The 19,074-nt window shown below is 24.7% G+C and overlaps 1 protein-coding gene and 1 long non-coding RNA gene across 5 annotated transcripts in view; one reads left to right on the top strand and one right to left on the bottom strand.

The window, feature by feature from the left end:
• Positions 1 to 898: 898 nt before the first annotated feature.
• LOC136076872 (uncharacterized) lies at positions 899 to 2,584 on the bottom strand. The gene is made up of 2 exons (XR_010636639.1): positions 2,318 to 2,584; positions 899 to 2,211 (listed from the first exon to the last, which is right to left on the bottom strand). It is a non-coding gene; the product is annotated as an uncharacterized LOC136076872 (long non-coding RNA).
• A 1,079-nt stretch (positions 2,585 to 3,663) lies between these two features.
• Positions 3,664 to 19,074, top strand: part of LOC100206653 (bromodomain-containing protein 3) — a 26,469-nt gene continuing 11,058 nt past the window's right edge. For 2 of the 4 annotated variants that reach the window (XM_065790521.1, XM_065790520.1), the window contains exons 1-7: positions 3,664 to 4,537; positions 11,724 to 11,870; positions 11,984 to 12,170; positions 12,259 to 12,425; positions 16,765 to 16,935; positions 18,609 to 18,647; positions 18,816 to 19,007. In XM_065790521.1, coding sequence (XP_065646593.1) covers positions 4,394 to 4,537; positions 11,724 to 11,870; positions 11,984 to 12,170; positions 12,259 to 12,425; positions 16,765 to 16,935; positions 18,609 to 18,647; positions 18,816 to 19,007 — 1,047 coding nt within the window. In that variant the 5' untranslated portion in view covers positions 3,664 to 4,393. The remainder of the gene's footprint in view (positions 4,538 to 11,723; positions 11,871 to 11,983; positions 12,171 to 12,258; positions 12,426 to 16,764; positions 16,936 to 18,608; positions 18,648 to 18,815; positions 19,008 to 19,074) is intronic. The other 2 variants (XM_065790523.1, XM_065790522.1) reach the window with 2 other exon arrangements.

The following is a 19,074-nucleotide window of genomic DNA, read 5'->3' as shown; positions in this document are numbered from 1 at the left end:
TATATTGAATATGAATAATAACAACGGCAAAATAATAACGGTTGTTAAATTACTAAAACATTTCTTACGGTTTAGCAAAAATCTTTTGTTAAGAAAAATTAATGCCTAAGTAATTCTGCCTTAAGCTTTATTGCAATACCAAACAATATCTTTTTAAGTTATTGCCAAAAATAATCAGTGTTACGACTTTTTATTTACATTCACTTCGAGTTTATAATGCTGCGCTTGCATGCTTTTAAACATGACTATTAAGGATAAAAGACTTCACGCTAACTCAAGGTTTTATTGATTAGGTCGCGGTTGTCATGTGATTGCAATGTTATCACCTCCATTCAAAATGGTAGATTGCGCAAATTGTTTTTAAACTTAGTTATTAGCAAAAGAAAACAGAATTAGAAACAATAAGGAAACAGTTAAAATAAATGTGTACATTCAAATTAAATTAAAAATTGAATAGTTTCATGTAACGCGAATTTAATTTTTTTATTTAATTCTAATCTAATATATTTAATTTTTTTAACAATTTAGGCATCTCTATAGTTTCAAAAATGATTTTTGGTGCATGAATATTTTGCCTGAACTTTTAACAAATTGCTAATGATATTAATAATAACAAGGCAATATCCTTAAAAACGGTTAAGTTTAGCACTCATTCATATTGTTTAAAAAAGCTGAAAATTTGAACTTTTTAAATATATCAAAACATCTACAACATCTACTCTTAGATTAACAATAAAGTCACATTAAAAATGTTACAGGGAGTTTTTTGAAATATTTGATAAATAAATTTAAATTAGGTTCGAATTAAAAAGTGAAATAAACAGGGACATTTATTTACCACTTAAGTAATATGTTAAAAATATTACTTAAGTACGTTTGAAAAAGTAAATTTGGAATGTTAAGTGTATTGATTTATATAATTCTCTCAACCGAAACCTTAAAAACTGTAGGCATTTGTTAACCTTGCCTAATAAGTTGCAGTCATTTCTTTACCATATCCTTAAAGAACAACAATCATAATAAAATTAACAAACTCAATATAAACTCAATATAATTTATTATATATTCGGTAAAAAATAACCACCATATTGTCACATGAGAATTATAGGGTTCTATCTGTATTTTTTATGTTGCAAGAACTTAACTTTCGATATTTAACTATTAAAATGTTTTAATGCTCTTATTTTTTATAATTAAAAATTAAAAGTTGTTAATGTTATTCTCAATATTTTTTAAGTTGTTTAATTTTATTATTAAAACTTTAATTGTTTAATTTTTTAACATAAAAAAAAATAGACCCTAAAATTCTCATGCAACAATATGTTTAAACATAAAAGATTTTAATACACAATACTAATAATGCTGTTTAATAGCGTTGCATAAACAGCCACAATATTGTCACAGTTAGATGAGTGTAATATAAATTTTTTATTTTCTGTTATATTTTTAACTATTTTAAAAGGTAGATTACCTTGCAATATTAAAAAGAAATTCATTAGCTATTCTATAATTTTTTTATTAAAGCAATTTTCCTTGATAGGTTCACTTCATTGGCAGAAAGCTGTTTTTTCCCTTGATAAAAAAAATTAACAAATCCAAACTACTTCCAAAAGCAAAATCATCTTTTAATGTGAGTCATCTATTTGTAAGAATCTGATCAACAGGCATTATAATTTTCTTGCTAACTCTGAAGTACACACTATTTGCAGGTGCTTATTAATTCCAACGTTTAAATATAAAATTAACTGCCAATAATGGCAAACACTTATTGGGTAATGCTTCTTATAATTGCTATGAATTTAGTTGAGTTTGTGGATATTTTCTTTTCAGTTAAAATTTAAACATAAGAACTTAAATCTGTTAACATTTCAGACATTTATGGCTGTTTTTACAAAGAAAAAAACTTTAATGGGCTGAACAGTTTTGCTAATGAAGTTGCTCCAATACATTTTTGTTATATCGCTTTCACATTTTATTACAAATGTATTCTTCTTTAGTAGCACATAGTGGCAATTTAAGATTTGTAATTTTGTTAAAACATTTAACACCAAAACTGCCATTTACATCTATTTAACATTAAATTCATTAACTTCCAGAATAGTAACCAAAAGTAACTTCTATTGACTTGATATAAAATATACAATTTTGGTTTTTACATCAGTATAATGAAATGGTGCTGTTATTTGGTAACTTCATATTTCTTCACTAATACTAAAAATGAAAAATATTTTTTTAGTATGTCTTCATAATGATTTACTGATTAAATTATCAACTAAATTCATTAAAAATTTCTTCTTATCATGCACAATGTTATTACCCCATTCAACAAGATTACCACTTTGATTGTATTTCACTAGATCTTAGATATTCTAAAAAGAAAAATTTATAAAAATCATCATCATTATCAAAGTCTTAAAAACGATTTATTTCTAACACTATGATTTCAACTATGACATCCCCTACTTCATTACTTCATTCATACTTCATTAATTTCTAAATTATTCTCTATTAGTTTACAAACTAACACCAGGTTATCTGATTGTAAAAAATTCCTTCAACCCTTTTTCTATGGTTATATTTAAATAAGAAAATGATATCACTATATATATATATATATATATATATATATATATATATATATATATATATATATATATATATATATATATATATATATATATATATATATATATATATATATATATATATATATATATATATATATATATATATATATATATATATATATATATATATATATATATATATATATATATATATAAAGAACATCAATACCACTCAAGTTTCAAACCATGAATATTAAACTTTTCTTCTTTAAACTATTATTACTACTTTGTAACATTAGTAATAACAATTCAACTATTTTTGAGTGCCATTTTTATTTTTCATTATTATTAATACTTAGTTTTATTTGTTTATTTGTATTTATTTAGTTTATTTGTTATTGTTTAATACTAGCATTTTTATTAGCATTATTATTAATACTGTTATTTCAAATAGTTATTAGTGTGCAATATATCAGAGTTGATTATAATATAAGTACTATTTATCGTAATTGTTATGACTATATAATATTTAAAATATATCATTAATAATAGTTATAATTCTTAAAATCTTACTACTTTTTTATTATTTATCATTTTTAGCAATACTAAATTAATACTACTATTTTAAAATTTACAAAAACTATTATATAAATTGTAATAATCATTAACTAATAATTATTACTGTTGTTTTACAATTATATTACACGTTATATGTTAATTATATGTTATTTTACAATATATATTACAATAATAAATAAAATTTATTTCCCTTAAGAATGAGAAATTCGGTTCGATTCAAAATAATTTCATGTCATCTACAAGCAAAGATCGCAATATTTTTTTTTACCATTATGCTAAATTTAATATTTTAATTTCAATGTAAGTACTCATAATTCTTTTAAATACTGATTAAAATCTGAATAAAATGTCTCCGCTAAATATTATATGCAAGTTATACGAAGGAGAACTTTTTTTATGAGTCGTACTTGTTCATTCATTACAAATATAATTATTTGATGAGCTCATTACATCACGAGTTTTACGCTTTGCGGGGGGCTTCCTACATTTATATCATATAAACTACTTTCTTCGCCTTATCCTCAAAATGGAGGGCGACGAAGAAACGATAAATAACGCTTTAATATCTATTGCAATCCGTCGCATTGGATTTATGTCCAGTCGAAAAAAGTTTGCGGCGGATGCAACTTCTCTGTTAAAATGGTATTTTTGTGTTATTTCTCGCCTTAAAAATTTCTAATATTCATTTACCCAGTTCATAAAATATATACTGTAACGGCCATTTTTTTAAACGAAGCTAAAAGTTAAAATAAGTTTTTAATTTAATTGTATTGTTGTGAAAAAGTAAATTGATGATTTAAAAATGAAATACGGAAATATGCTATTCGAAATAAATCGATGAAAAATATCTTAAATGTAGTTTATAAGCTTGTATTTGTTCTAATTTAGTAAAATACAGTAATTTTTTCTTGTACAACCACCACTCCTTTGAGCAAAAATTTTTACATTGTTTTTAAAAGATAGACTGTGTATCAAATATCAAGACCAATCTGAACAGAACTTTTATTTTAAAATAATCTGATATTGACCTATTATGCCTTAAGTCAGTAAATTAAAATTTGCATTATTCCGGTCTGTTTATTTAATTTTCAATTTTTATTCAAAGCCCGAAGAATGGCGCTTTCAACTTATTGAAATATTTAACTTATGCAGTTTTTATTCGTTTTTTTTGCGTTACAGTATCGCAATAATAATAAAAGTTATCAATAAAGATTGTGTTATGTTAGTTGATTTTTTAAAAGACGAGTATGCCGCCAAAAAGGGCCCAAAAGAAAGGTCGAACTACAAATCAGCTTCAATTTTTATTAAAGACTGTAATGAGGCAGATTCAAAGACATCAATTTGCGTGGCCTTTTGCTAAACCAGTAGATGCTGTTAAGCTTAAAATTCCGGTACAAATTTTTTAATTTTTAATTTTATTGTTATGTTGTTTATATATCTGTATAATAATAATATGGAATAATAAAATAATGGAATCTACAGTAATTACAGCAACAACTACTACTATTATCACTACTACTACTACTACTACTACTACTACTACTACTACTACTACTACTACTACTACTACTACTACTACTACTACTACTACTACTACTACTACTACTACTACTGCTACTACTACAACTACTACTACTACTGCTGCTACTACTACAACTACTACTACTTTACTACTACTACTACTACTACTAGTACTACTACTACTACTACTACTACTACTACTACTACTACTACTACTACTACTACTACTACTACTACTGCCACTTCTACTTCTAGCATCATTATTATTATCATAATTGTTTTTGAATACAATTTTTAACAAGTATAATATCTTTGGTATTAGTTTTTTTAATTTATTGTACAATTAATTTTAATAATAATTGTTATGCTTTTTATCATCACAGAAAACAGTGTTTTTATAACAGTTTTTATGAAACTATAACAGTTTTTATGAAACTGTTATAGTGATATCGAATTCGTTAGTTTTCTGTTATTGTCGTTAGATAGTATACAATGTTGGTTTTAAGAACCTTTCCATTATTTTTTCTACTAGTACAACAAAATGTTTTAAGATGTTGATCTTAAAAAATTTTGTTATTTACTTAAAAAATTTTTACATTTTTATAAAAGAAAAGTTTAAAAATATCTTATTAAAATAACATTTTTCAATATTACCATTTAAAATTACTACAACTTATATAAATTATTAAATTGTTTATTATATTATTTTTAATTTTCTGTATTTTGCTTTGATTATCTGCATTTTAATGGACAAAATAGTTATAACTGTTTTAATGAATAAATATTTTTTATATCATATTAAATATTCATGTGACATTAAAGTTACTTTCAAACAGGTGAGATAATCTCAAAATTTATTTTATTTGATTGTAAACAAAATATCAAATCTTGAAAATATTTAAATTTGTTAAAAGTTGTAATTTTATGGTTTAATTTTATGAAATGTCTTTATTTGGATTAAAGTACAACTAAATTTACACAGTAAATTGTGAGTACTACTTTTGCTACTTCAAAAACTGGATTGATGTCAAAATATCAGAAAAAAACAAAAAAAAACTCTATTTCCGACACCATTAAAAACACCAATTCCGACAATATTTCTTAGAAAATATTTTTAAGAAGTATTGTCTGAATTGGTCAAAATTTGCTCACTGTGTGTTTAATAGTATAAGTTCTAGTTTCATTTGGTTGAAAAATGTTCTCAACCTATGAATTATAAACGTGTCACTTGATAGAGCCGAAAATATTTATGCTCGAAAGTATCACCGAAATATTTCACAACCGAAAAATTTAGAACCGAAAAGTGTACTTTCATTGCAGGATCGAATTACAAAATCCTTTCTTGCGTCGAAAGTTTTAGAACAGAATTTTACAACCAAAAAAATTTGGATTGAATTACAAAATTCTTTATTTTTTATTTTAATTTAATTTAAAAACTTTATTTCACAACTTTCGATCGAAAATTCGATGTCGTGAAATAAAGTTTTTAAATTTTTTCGGTTCTAAAATTATTTATGACATTTCGGTTCTAAATACAATTATAACAATTTAAAATTAAATACAATTATGACTTTGTAATTGTATTATTTTCTATAAAAATCGACTTTCGATCGAAAATTCGATTAAAATTATTTCGGTTCTAGTTTTTTTCATGAATTTTTTTCGGTTGTATAATAATTTCGGTTGTAAATAAATTTCTCATATTCGGTTCTAAATTGAAATTTACGATTCGGTGAATCATAGGACGCCTCCATAAATAATAATATTTGTGGATTATAATTGGAATAAGGTGAATTGGAGTAAGGTGGATCATAATTGGACACGTATATTTATAGGCGCAGAGAAAATATAAAGATTACCATGTTTTTCATTGAAAAAGTTTTTATCTTTAGTTTAGATTTGCCTGCTGATGACCTTTTTTACAAAATAAATCGCAAGAAACTAATTCATCATATAGAGTAAAACAATTATATTATTAAATTTATTAGATGTATCATGTGGAAGCGAATTCATTTTAACAATATTCTGTTATGAAGCTCTTTTATGAAGCTTATGAATGAAAAGAAATGCAGGTATAGAAAAAAATTAAACAAAAATGTGGAAAAATATATAATAAAAACAAATATATTATTATGTAAGTAATATATATTAAAAATGATTAATAATAGTACAAACCTTCACGAAAAGCGTGTGCAATCACACTCCTTGTTTGTCCATGTTTAAAGTAATTTTTTAGACAAACTGACCACGGCAATTTGCATCTTTTAACTTATAAAGCATTTCAATAATTAGCGTCAAAAAGCTTAACTTATCTACTAAGTAAAAAAAAAACAATCCTAAAAAAAAGGAAACAAAATTGTAACAAAATATCAAGTTTAATTAAATAAACTAGAAAATTTAATAATTAAAAAAAGTAAATAAAATTTTTTTTTTTAATTTTATACAACTTTTGTATTCTTTTTTTAGAGTCGTTGACAAAAACATTATATTTTATAACGATTTAACAACAATTGAGAGTTTTGATATGCAATTTATTCACGATTTTTATGAGTCCATATGATTAAGATACTAATTTGCTATGTATGCTAGAACTATAAGAAATATTGTTAATTTGTAAAATTTTAATTTGTAAAATTGTTATTTATTTGTAAAAAATATTATTTGATCAATTAATTTTGTAATGACAGAAAAAGTTAAATAAAAGAATAACATAGTTTCTTTAATAAATGTATTTGCCGCATTTTATGCATGTCTGAAAATGTTTTTTTTATATTGTCTAATTTCCGATCTTAATACAAATTACTAGAGGTAGTGAACATAACAATTCCTCTATTTAAAAAAATGTATTTAAAAAAATTTTAAGTAGGCTCCTAAAAATTTCATAAAAAAAGTTCAGTAAATTAACAATGCACTAGCCCACAAGATTTTGAAGCATCATTTCATTTTTTTTTTTTTTTTTTTACATGAAAAAATTATTTAAAATTTTTTTTTTTTTAACAAATAAATAGCAATTAGTTATCTCGCTTTCCTGTTCATTGATAAAAACAGTAAAGTTTAGCAAAGACATTTGAAAAACAAATTTAAAAATTATCCGTTTTTCTAGCGCAATTTTTAAAATATTTTCTTAATACTGACTGAAAAAGCCGCGAAAAAAATTGTATATCAAAAAATATTTTTATTTTCGTTATATTCTTGTCTACTTTTTTCCTCAACTTGTATCAATTTTGGTAGTGGAAAATAAGAAACGCTCTAAAAATAAAAAAACAAAAAGAATAATATTTAGGTATATTATTTTTTTGACAACAATATTTTTTAGCATATTTTATTTAGATTTTCTATTTCATATTTCAAGTATTGCTGTTTTATTCTCTAGTTTTTTGTAGCTTTATTTTGCCGCGAATTCTTAAAACGCCTACTATATAAAAACATGGTCAAGTTGTCTGAAAAAATTATTTTAAGCATGGACGAGGAAGGCGTGCGATTGCATGTGCTTACTGGATTGATAGTAATAGTAAAATATAAATAATAGTAAATAATAGTAAACTTATATATACCCTTAAAGTTAGGGCTAATTAGTGTCAGCAAAAAATGTTGTTAAATAACAAATGTACAGCGGTTTCTGCAGCAAAATATTGCAAATGAATAATATGATAATTTTTTAACAGTTTATGTTTTAATATATAAAAAAATCATAACCAAGCCTTCCCAGGCAGCCCATGCAGTCACACGCCTTGTTCGTCCAGGTGTAAAATCACTTTTCAAGGCAACCTGACTATGTTTTTACATATTAAGAATTTTAAGAATTATAAAATAAAGCAGCATTACCCAAAGAAAGGAAACGAATACTATACAAAATAGAAAATCTAAATGAAATAAACTAAAAAAATTTGAATCTTAAGAAAATAAAAATTTTGTCAAAAAAAAATATACTTAAATATTTCACTGTTTTTGTTTTCTTTTTTTTAGAGCGTTTGTAATTTTCCATCACCAAAATTAGTTTAAGTCGGAGAAAGAAAACAGATAATAATATAACGAAAACCAAAACATTTTTTGATATACAATTTATTTGCGACTTTTGTCAGTCAGTATATTAAGGAAATACTTTTTTTTTTTTGACTAGAAATATGAGCAGTTTTAAAATTTGTTTTTCAAATATTTTTGCTAAACTTTACTGTTTTAATCAATGCACATGAAAGCAAGAAAACTGATTGCTATTCATTTGTAAAGTATATTTTTTATTTTTAAACAAATTTTTTTAATGTAAAATAATAAAAAGTCATTAATACTAATGTTCAAATATAAAATATTTGGTTGTTTTTACTACCCCCATTGAGATGTCTGTGCTTTCGTTGGATTCTCCAAATTGTGCATTAAAGTCAATAGTTCATTTCCTGATGAACTATTGTTATTGACAATACTCCAAAAGGTTCTGAGCTAGTGCATTGATATTTACTATAATTTTCCAACAATAATACAAATTACTAGTAATTTGTATTATTGTTGAGAAATATAAAAAAAAGCAATTTCAGACATGCATCAAATGTAGTAAATACATTTATAAAAGAAACTATGCTATTCATTTATTTAATTTCTTCTGTCATTACAAAATTTATTTATTTATTGCAATATATAAAAAAAGAACAGCTTTGAAAAGCAAAAATCAGATTTGAATTAGGTGTGAGAGATAAGAAATGAGTACTAAACCTATTACAAAATCAATAAAAACTGTTCAATCATGGTAATACAATATTCTTGGTCATGAAGTAATAAAAGCTAACAATGTAGACACCTGTAAAAATATGGTGTAAACTTTGCGCGAAGCATAAAAATGTCATTCCAAGCAAAGCTTCGATATTAGGGTCTACTAGAAATTCTTTAAACACTTTTTCAAATGGAACTAATGTTGTAACTCATCAGGTTTAAAATTTGTAATATAAAAAATGTCAAGTGTAATATAAATATATGATAAACGTCTAATAGAAAAAATGTCATATAGCAAAAACATTTTAAAAGTGAAAAGACCTAAAAATGTAAGAAAGTTTCTCATAGTTCTATGGTATATAAAAAATTAGTTTCCTAATATAAAGACTGATAAAAATGGTGAATAAATTGTATATCAAAACTTTCAATTGTTATAAATTAAAATTTTTTTTTTTTTCTAAACTTGTATCAATTTTTGTTGCTAAAAATAACAATCTTCTTAAAAAAAAGAGTGCAGAAGTTGTTTAAAAGTTTTATAAAAAAATTTTTTTTTTCAATTTTCTTTTTTTAATTACTAAATTTTTCTTGTTTATTTAATATAAGTTTGATATTTCCTTACAATTTTGTTTCCTTCTTTAAGTATTGGGTTTTTTTTTTCTGTAAATAAGTTAAGCTTTTTGCCGCAAAATATTGAAACCCTTTACAGTTAAAAGATGCAAATTGCCATGGCCAGTGTGTCTAAATAATTTATATAAATGTGGACGGATAAGGCCACATTCACTTCCTGGAAAGCCTTGCATAACATAGCAGCCGTGGCGCACTGGTTAGATTCTGGCTCAGAACTCAGAGTTCATACCTCCTTCCGAGGTACGGAAGGAGGTATGAACTTCCTGTTAAATGTTCTCCCGCAGTGCTCTGTGATAAGACTGTAAGGACTACTGGGAGCACCTAAATAACTACAACAAAAAAAAACTCAAATTCATGCGAATGGTTCAAGTAAATATGCATGATAAATATTTTGTGATAAAAATGAGTTTTCATAGAGGTGTTTTAAGAGTTTAAAAATTATTGAACTTTGTTTTGTTATTATTTTTTTCAGAAGAAATGATTGTACAAATTCCAAAGGCGCTAATAAAATGCCCATGCAATTTAATGTCTGAATATAACATGCTTGCAGTCTATTATGGAGGGGAAAAAAAAACATATTTGAAGTTTTTTTTTTGTGTGGTTAAATAGACAGCAATATTTAATCTCAGTGTTTCAAACTGTCAATGCAATGGATTTATAATAGTTCATGTCTGTAACACTTTTTTTCTTTTTTTATTAAATTCACCTCCTCAAGGATCCAGAAAGGGCCATTACAGCTGAGGAAGCTACTCGTTTATTTTTTAATTTTTAATTTAATTTGAAACTCTCTAATTTCAAAAATATGAACCTTAAACAAGGCTGCTGTGCAAAGAAACAGTTTAAATGCAATACTTCTGGAGGTGGATTTGAACCTCAAACCTTAGGATTGCAAACTGAAAGTTCTACCACTAATCTACTAACATATAATACTAAATAATAAGTTTATAACAAAAGATTATAATAATAAATTTATAACAAAAGATTATAATAATAAATTTATAACAAAAGATTGCGATTAAAAGATTTTTAAGTATACTTTAAATTGTTTCTTTTCCTCTTTGTGAAGAAAAAGTTACCAACATAATTTTTAGAAATTCTCATTAAAAAAAGAGAGAATTATCTTTGTTTTTAGTTTTCAGTTAAGATTAAATCATTTTTTAATTTTAAAACATTTAAAAATGGTTTTGACTGTTTTTATACTAAAGGTTTTTTTAGTAAGGTTTACAATAAGTTTTTTGGAGGCCTGCACACACCCAGTAATCCAACTATACAATGTATCATACTTTATATACATTCATTTTTTTTATCAAACACAATATAATATAGTATAAATATTAACAGAAAACTTACAATTTAAAATTTTACTTTTTACAAAACGTCTTACCTGTAGTAATAAAATTTCTTTTAATTTTTGTACTAATACATCATACTCTTAATATAAGTTTTAAATACTTGTAAAATATTATATGTAGTTCATCTAGTATAAAATGTACTTTGTTTTCTTTTAACATGCATAATATACATACATATGTATGTGTGTGTGTGTGTATATATATATATATATATATATATATATATATATATATATATATATATATATATATATATATATATATATATATATATATATATATATATATATATATATATATATATACACATATATATATGTGTATATATATATATGTATATATAGTTATGAAAATATACTTACATTGTTATTAATAGGATTATTATGAAATCACAAAACGACCTATGGATTTTGGCACTATTAAGAAAAAGCTTGAGCATAATGATTATACTTGTGCCAAAGAATGCATTGAAGAGTTCAAACTAGTTTTTACTAACTGTTATGGTTACAATAAACCGGGAGAGGTTTGTTATTAAATATTATAATTTCCTCAAATGTGTAAATGTTTTTATTTCAAATTGCTTCCAAGTATATATTTGTTTTTAGTGTCTGCATTTCAGAATTATGTTGTGTTTAGGACATTGTTATAATGGCAGAAGTTCTTGAAAAATTTTTTGATGAAAAACTTTCAATGATGCCACCTGAAGAATATGAAATAATCAAGGGGGCGAAAACTGTTGTGAAAGCAGCTACATCCACAAGTGAATCAGGAGAACCTGTTTCAAAAAAGTCTAAAATTATAAAACCTTGTTCTATAGCTGCTGGTTAGTTTTTTGTTCATTTTTTTTTTAAATCTTGAATTTTTAAATAAGTTTGAAATATTTTTATCTTCAAATTTAATATTACAATTAGATACAACACAGCCATCTTTGATGTTACCTCTTCCATTATTACCTTCAGCAACTCTTTCTCTTACTACACCCTCTATAAATAGAACTGAAATGACTAGTCCTCAATCCAATGTCACATCAACAGTGCCATCTACACCAGTATTGCTCTCCCCTAAAGCTCATATACCTGTAAGTTTTAATTAATTTATATTTGTTATTAAGTCAATAGTCACCTAGATTAGTTGCTAATAGTTTTATTTATATAAAAATATATATATATATATATATTTTGCAAATATTATTGTTATTTACATTATTAGTTTGAACTATTTGTACAGATGTTATAAATCAAATCTAGTTTAAGTTATTTAAATTGTAAATTAGTCTACTTCATAAATCTTTATTTTATTTACAAGTTGTTATTTTTTTCAAGTATTTATACATTATTTTATTTATTATATTCATTTATTTAACCAAAAATTGAAAATTACAAATTTTTATAATTTTACAAAATTAGGTTAGGTGTCACTCATATAGTTAAAAACTAGTCATTGGAGTGACACCTAAACAAAATAAATAAACAAACAAAAAAATTCAACAGTAATATTAATAAATGAAAGCAAGTGTAAATTAATTTAATTATAAAAAAATAATGATTAAGCTATAATAAATTAAATAATAAGACACAAAAAATATGAAAACACTCAATTAATAACAACAATAAAAATCATTAGCAACAACAGCACAAATAATAACAAACTTTACGCAAAAGAAAAGGCAAGCACAAAAACTACAAAGTGAAAACAAAAGTTACATAATATATTAGTGAAAAAAATTTTCTTTAAAAGTTTATCAAAGTGTTAATCTTAAATTAGTAAATAAATGTATTAATCTCTATCTAAAAGTATTAATTTTAAGATTTCACACTAATTGAATTATTTTTAAATGTTTTCAAGATCTTTGAAAATTTTTTTAAAGTTGTATGTCCATGTAACAGCCTTTTTTATATGTGAGTTTGAGATTTAGATTACTTAATTGATGTAGGTTTTTTTAATAGTCAAATATTGCTATTTAATATAATTGCATCAGATAATCTTGGTAAAATGTATTTCATAATTAATGCAATACCAGCGTGGAAAATAAGAAATCGAAGGTGGATGAACAATTCGACCGGCTAACACATGGAATTGATGGTCAATTGTTTTTTTCAGATGGTCATAATTTTTATTTTTTTCTTAGTTTAAAAAAATGCGGTTGAGATAATGTTCTTAATTACTTACAAAAATTTTGAATGATAATAAAATAAAAACTTTAATCCTTAAAGTTTAAGTAGAAAAACTATTGTATATTTTATATCTCTTGCTCATTAAAATTATTTCTAAAACCACTAATATTAATTAGTTAATAATAATATTATTAACTCTCATTCTCGGATACTATTTAAACTGAATATTTAATACTAAGAAGGCGATTGTTATATGAAACACTACTAATAAAAATTACTAATGTTATAAAACAAGATTTTTACTTTAAACATGTATTTTTTTAATAATCCTATTATAGAAAAAAAAGCGCAAACACACAATTAGTAATTTTAAGTTTATCTTTAAATCATTTATTCATTTATTTGCAATTTGCGGAAAAACTTACGAGACAATAAATAAAAAGATTTAAAGAAAAATAAAACAAATTGTTTTAAACAAATTAAATTTCAATTAATTTCAACTTGTTTCTCCGCGCAGCGGCCTTGTTCGTCAAGGTTCGTGTTTCGGAGTTATAGAGTTGGGAGAGGGTTATAAACCACTATTAAGTAGCTTCCTCATCTGTAGTGGCCTTCTCGACCTTGAGGAGGTGAATAACAAAAAAATGTATTTGAAGGATAAAGAGTTCATAGTTGAATACAGAATTTATTATATATTATAATATTGTTATTAAAATAATTCTGGACAACGCCTACCTACTGGGTATATTAAATATTGTTATTAAAATAATAAAATAGAAACTTTAATCATTTTCTATAATCTATAAACTATAATCATTGAAAAAAAAGACCACCAATAAAATGAAAGTAATTTAAATAAGTGAAGCAAACAATGTAATAGATTTAGTTTACATCATGTATAATACTTGGCAGTGAAGCAAATTAATGGGTTCAGGGTTGTTACAGCTACAAAATTAAGGGTTTCTATTAACATGCAATAATTGTTAGATAAATATTTTAACAATGATAAATTTAACAAATGTTCAAATATATTTTAAGTTGTTGAATTAACGATATAAAGTTAATAGTAAGTTAATGATTTTTAATTTTTAAATTATTAAAAAAAAGTTAATTTAATGCAACATTTTAAAAACAAAAATAAAAACCATTATTGTTAAAAATAAATGATTAAATAAAAAATTTGAATAAACATCTTTTTGGTTTAATGACCCGCTAACAATTAAAGTAGCATATCATAAACACGATTTTATGAAATTTTAGTATAGATATTTTCCAAATAATATCCTGACTATTTAAAAGATGCCTTTAATAAAATTGATTTTTTATCAACCGGTCAACCATGACCAGTAAGAAATCATTTTAGAAGGTCAAAATAGCAATTTATCTCTGACAAAGCAGGCAGTTTATCTAATACAGAGGTAAATTTTTAAGGTTGCACTGAACATTAGTAAGGAATTAAGTTCAAAAACACATTTTTCCCCACAGATTAACCTTTTTTTATTCCAAGATTCAACTAGGGATTTAGCAGGTATAGTTTATGCTTTACTACATGACATTAACCATCTCTTGAAAAATGATATTAGTATCGATCACATCTTTGATTGACAAGTGCAAATTAGATAAGATCAAATCAAGAATTAAGATTGTTAGTAAAGATGTGCACACAAGAATATTTTTATACATAATACATGGAAAATCGAGTCAAATTTTTTTGACCTATAGAACAGTTCCTATTACTGGAGTTACAGGATTAGCTCTTGCTACCAATACTTTTGGTGTTGAACAAACAAAAAAAAACTTATTTAAATATTGCAAAGGAAATGCTTTTGGTAAAGTTTCTAATAAAAGGGTTGCTTATAAAATTTGATTGCTTGACCATGCAAGATGTTTTTTTTAATGAATTCACTTTCAAGGCTGCGAGCAACCACAAAAATCACAAGCAGTGACCATAATAGTATTTGTTAAAAAAGAGAGATGCAACTTTATAGCAATAGTACAAAGTTTCAAGACAAAAATTTTACTAAAAGAACCAGCCCAAATATGACAACAGTGTTTTAAAAAAGGATAAATAAAAGATATACATAGTTAAAAAATGGAACCAGAAGTAAACGAATGGCAAGCATAATAAAAATAAGGAACTTTTAGCAGAAGCCAACTTTGCAATGGATTGCATATATATTGTTTCCATGAAAGGTCAGTAGTAAATGTTTGTGTTAAAGTTCTTCAGCCACTGCGAGCCTCAAGCTGTAACAGAAGATCAGATACAAGATTAACTCTTAATTATCTCAAGATTAACTAGCTATTCTTTTTTTCTTTTTATATACTAGAGGTAACAAATCTTCAAAAAAAACTTCAGGTTTATGCCTCAGCATGGTATGAAATAAGAAAATCTTCTAAACTCCACGATTCACTGCAAGTTATTTGTTCTACTATCACTTAATTAGTCTCTTTATTAGATCTTTATTAATATTTACAGATCAGACAAAAAAAATTTTTGGAAATTAATTAATATGCTGATTGATAGTATATGTTTATAAACATCAGCATTGCAGATATTAGAGAGCCTGCTTCAATGCAACATTTTTAAATTTAAAAAATCAAACATAAGATATGACAAACTAGAAAAGTAGAAAATAGATATGTCAAACTAGAATTTCTCCAAATTCTCTTCTCACTCCTTGGGTGTAATGAGTGGTAAAAATAATATCAGAGGCTTTGCAATAAGTTTAATGGTTTAATAACTGACACAGCTGAATTTTCACTGGAAATATATTTGTTACTGCTATTTCAGTATGATGTCATCAGTGTGCGTATTATAAAAATATGAAAGTTCAGTATTTATAAAACAGAAGTTTTATTGAATAAGGTTTTAAAAAATTTCCTATATTAGTACTAACATTTGGATAGGGAATCGAACCAAATGATGTTGCTTGTATAGTCCTTAGTATAAATATAAGTTAGGATGGTCTTAAAAATTGTAAAAAAAAGTGTTGATGTATACATTGTAATAAAAAGGAATGATTTATTGCAAAAGATAGTTACAACTTGTTATACCATTGAATATGAAAATATACCACAGTGTATAGTATTATAGTGGAGTTATATGAAAATATACCATAGCGTATATTATTATAGTGGAGTTATATGAAAATATACCATAGCGTATAGTATTATAGTGGAGTTATATGAAAATATACCATAGTGTAATAGTTAAAGTTATAAAGAGCTATAAGATTAAACTATAAGATTATTAATGTTTTGACTTCTTTTTTAATCTTCAGTGTGTTGATCTGATTTTTTTTATAGGGTAAATCAGGTGTAAAGAGAAAAAAGGCTGACACTACTACTCCTGGAATGACAATGTTATCTTTAGATACTACACCTCTTATGGCAGCTAAAATTCCTGCAAGAAGAGAATCATCTAATCGAACAATTAAAAAACCTACACGAGAACTTCCTGGTGAACAAGAAAATTCTGTAAGTAGTTTTTTTTAATATTATTATAGGATGTTTATTTAAAAGTTATGGATGCATGGTTAAACAAGTTAACAAAATATGCATGGTTAAACAAGTTCAACTAGTTGCAATTGTAATAAACTGAAAATTTGTGTGTGTATATATATAATTAAATGCTTCAAGGACATGGAGAAAGAGAAAGGTGTTAAGGGGGAATAGGGACAGGCATAGAGGATCATACACTTTAATTTTTATTGTATTACAATACTACTTTATCATTTCAATAATATATTATAACATTACATCGCTGTTATTACAATAATATATATCTTATATATCAGGGTGTTAGCTAAACCAATGTCATCGCATATACCACAGAATTCTCAACAGGTTTAAAATTCCCAAAATTAAACAACTTTCTTTATTTTTAAGTAATAGAATAATTTTAATAAAAATTCCCAATATTTTGTCGAATAATAACAATAAAAATTCCCAATATCACAAAAACATGGTAAAAATTATTCCTGGCTAACACCCTATATGCATATAAAGATTTTATCTTTGTATTACTTCTTATTTCATAACTTTTTTAAAAGCAGCTGACACTAAAAATCACGATTTTCTATTTCTCAAACTCTTACTAAGAGAGTTAACTTTATTACTTCTTTTTCAGACAATCCAAAATATTTCAGTTCAGGATTTGTGTCATGTGTTGACCCTAGGCTCAGTATTTTCTGTTCTAGGTGGTTCAGACCTATGGTTTCACTAAATCTTTAATCTTCTAGATAAGACTCTACCATTGTGCTTCAAATGCTATCTTGAGGCTTACTGGAATCCCTTTTTTGAGATTTGTTTTTGTGATGGTCCTTGGGCTAATGGCTTTTGTCTCTCCACTTAAAATTATCTCTTACATAATCTTCTAGATTCAATTTTGCATGGTAGCTTTTAGACCATTTTGTTATTTTTAAGTCAAGCCTCAGTCAGTCTACTCCATTATTTTCTTCTTGTATAGCTGTTATTTCAAATTTTTTATTTTATTTCTAAGAGCAACTGTCTTAATAACAAATGCTTTTTTATAACACCAAGAAATTGATGCAAAAAGGTCTTGTCTGATGCCATCTATTGTTTACAGATTACTATATCTTGCTAACAATTTACCAGAGTGAGTAGTCAAGAAATATTTTATCTTCGAAATCATCATTTTGCAAAGTTCAATTCTTTTTCTATAACTGTTATAAACTTTTTGCTCAAAATCTATTTATTTGTCTTAATTATTTCCTTGACCACAATGCTTTGGAATTCTCTTGTTTTCATGGCTTTTCTTGAATTTACTCTGTTCTTTGCTTTTCCCAACTTAAATAGTGTTAGCTTGCAGACTTATTAGGAGTAATTTTTTTTAAATATTTGTTAAAATAGGTTGAAATATTTGTATAATATTATTATATGTGGTACTTCTATTATAAGATGTGTTTTGTTTTGTTCATTATATGATTACAAAGAAAATGTTTTTTCTTATGAAAAACACATTTAAAAGTTATGTGTTTCTGTTTGAAAAAACATTGATTACAAAAATTTTAATCTTTCTATTTTTATTATTTTATTAAATATTAATATAAGTTTTGTTAACTATGCACATAATTTAAAAAAATTAGAATGTAAAGAAGCTTTTTTGAGAAATAATTAACTCCATATAGATTCTCAAACGAAATACTTTGCAAGATCCGTTGACTGTAGTAAGTATTTTTGTGTAATATGTTGAAGTTTATATATTTAAATATATAGTATGATTACAGAATATTATTATAAATATGTTATTATTTAAGTTTATTATAACAAAGTCAAATGTATTAAATATTAGGAAACAATATTGAAAAATTATATTTTATTAATTTGTTATCTAGCTTCCACTTGGTAAAAAGAAATTTAAACTTACTGAACAACTTAAATACTGCAATATGTTAATCAAGGAAATGCTTTCAAAAAAACATGAAGCCTATGCCTGGCCTTTTTATAAACCAGTGCAGGCAGAGGCTCTTGGTCTTCATGATTATTTTGACATTATAAAAAAACCTATGGATCTTGGAACTGTTAAGGTATAGTAAGAGTCTAATCAAATGTTTGTTTTTTTAAGTTTTTTTGTTTTGATTTTATTTTGTTTGT

Source organism: Hydra vulgaris, chromosome 02, assembly GCF_038396675.1.
Source record: "Hydra vulgaris chromosome 02, alternate assembly HydraT2T_AEP".
Taxonomy (NCBI): domain Eukaryota; kingdom Metazoa; phylum Cnidaria; class Hydrozoa; order Anthoathecata; family Hydridae; genus Hydra; species Hydra vulgaris.
This window is presented reverse-complemented; position numbering and strand designations above follow the sequence as displayed.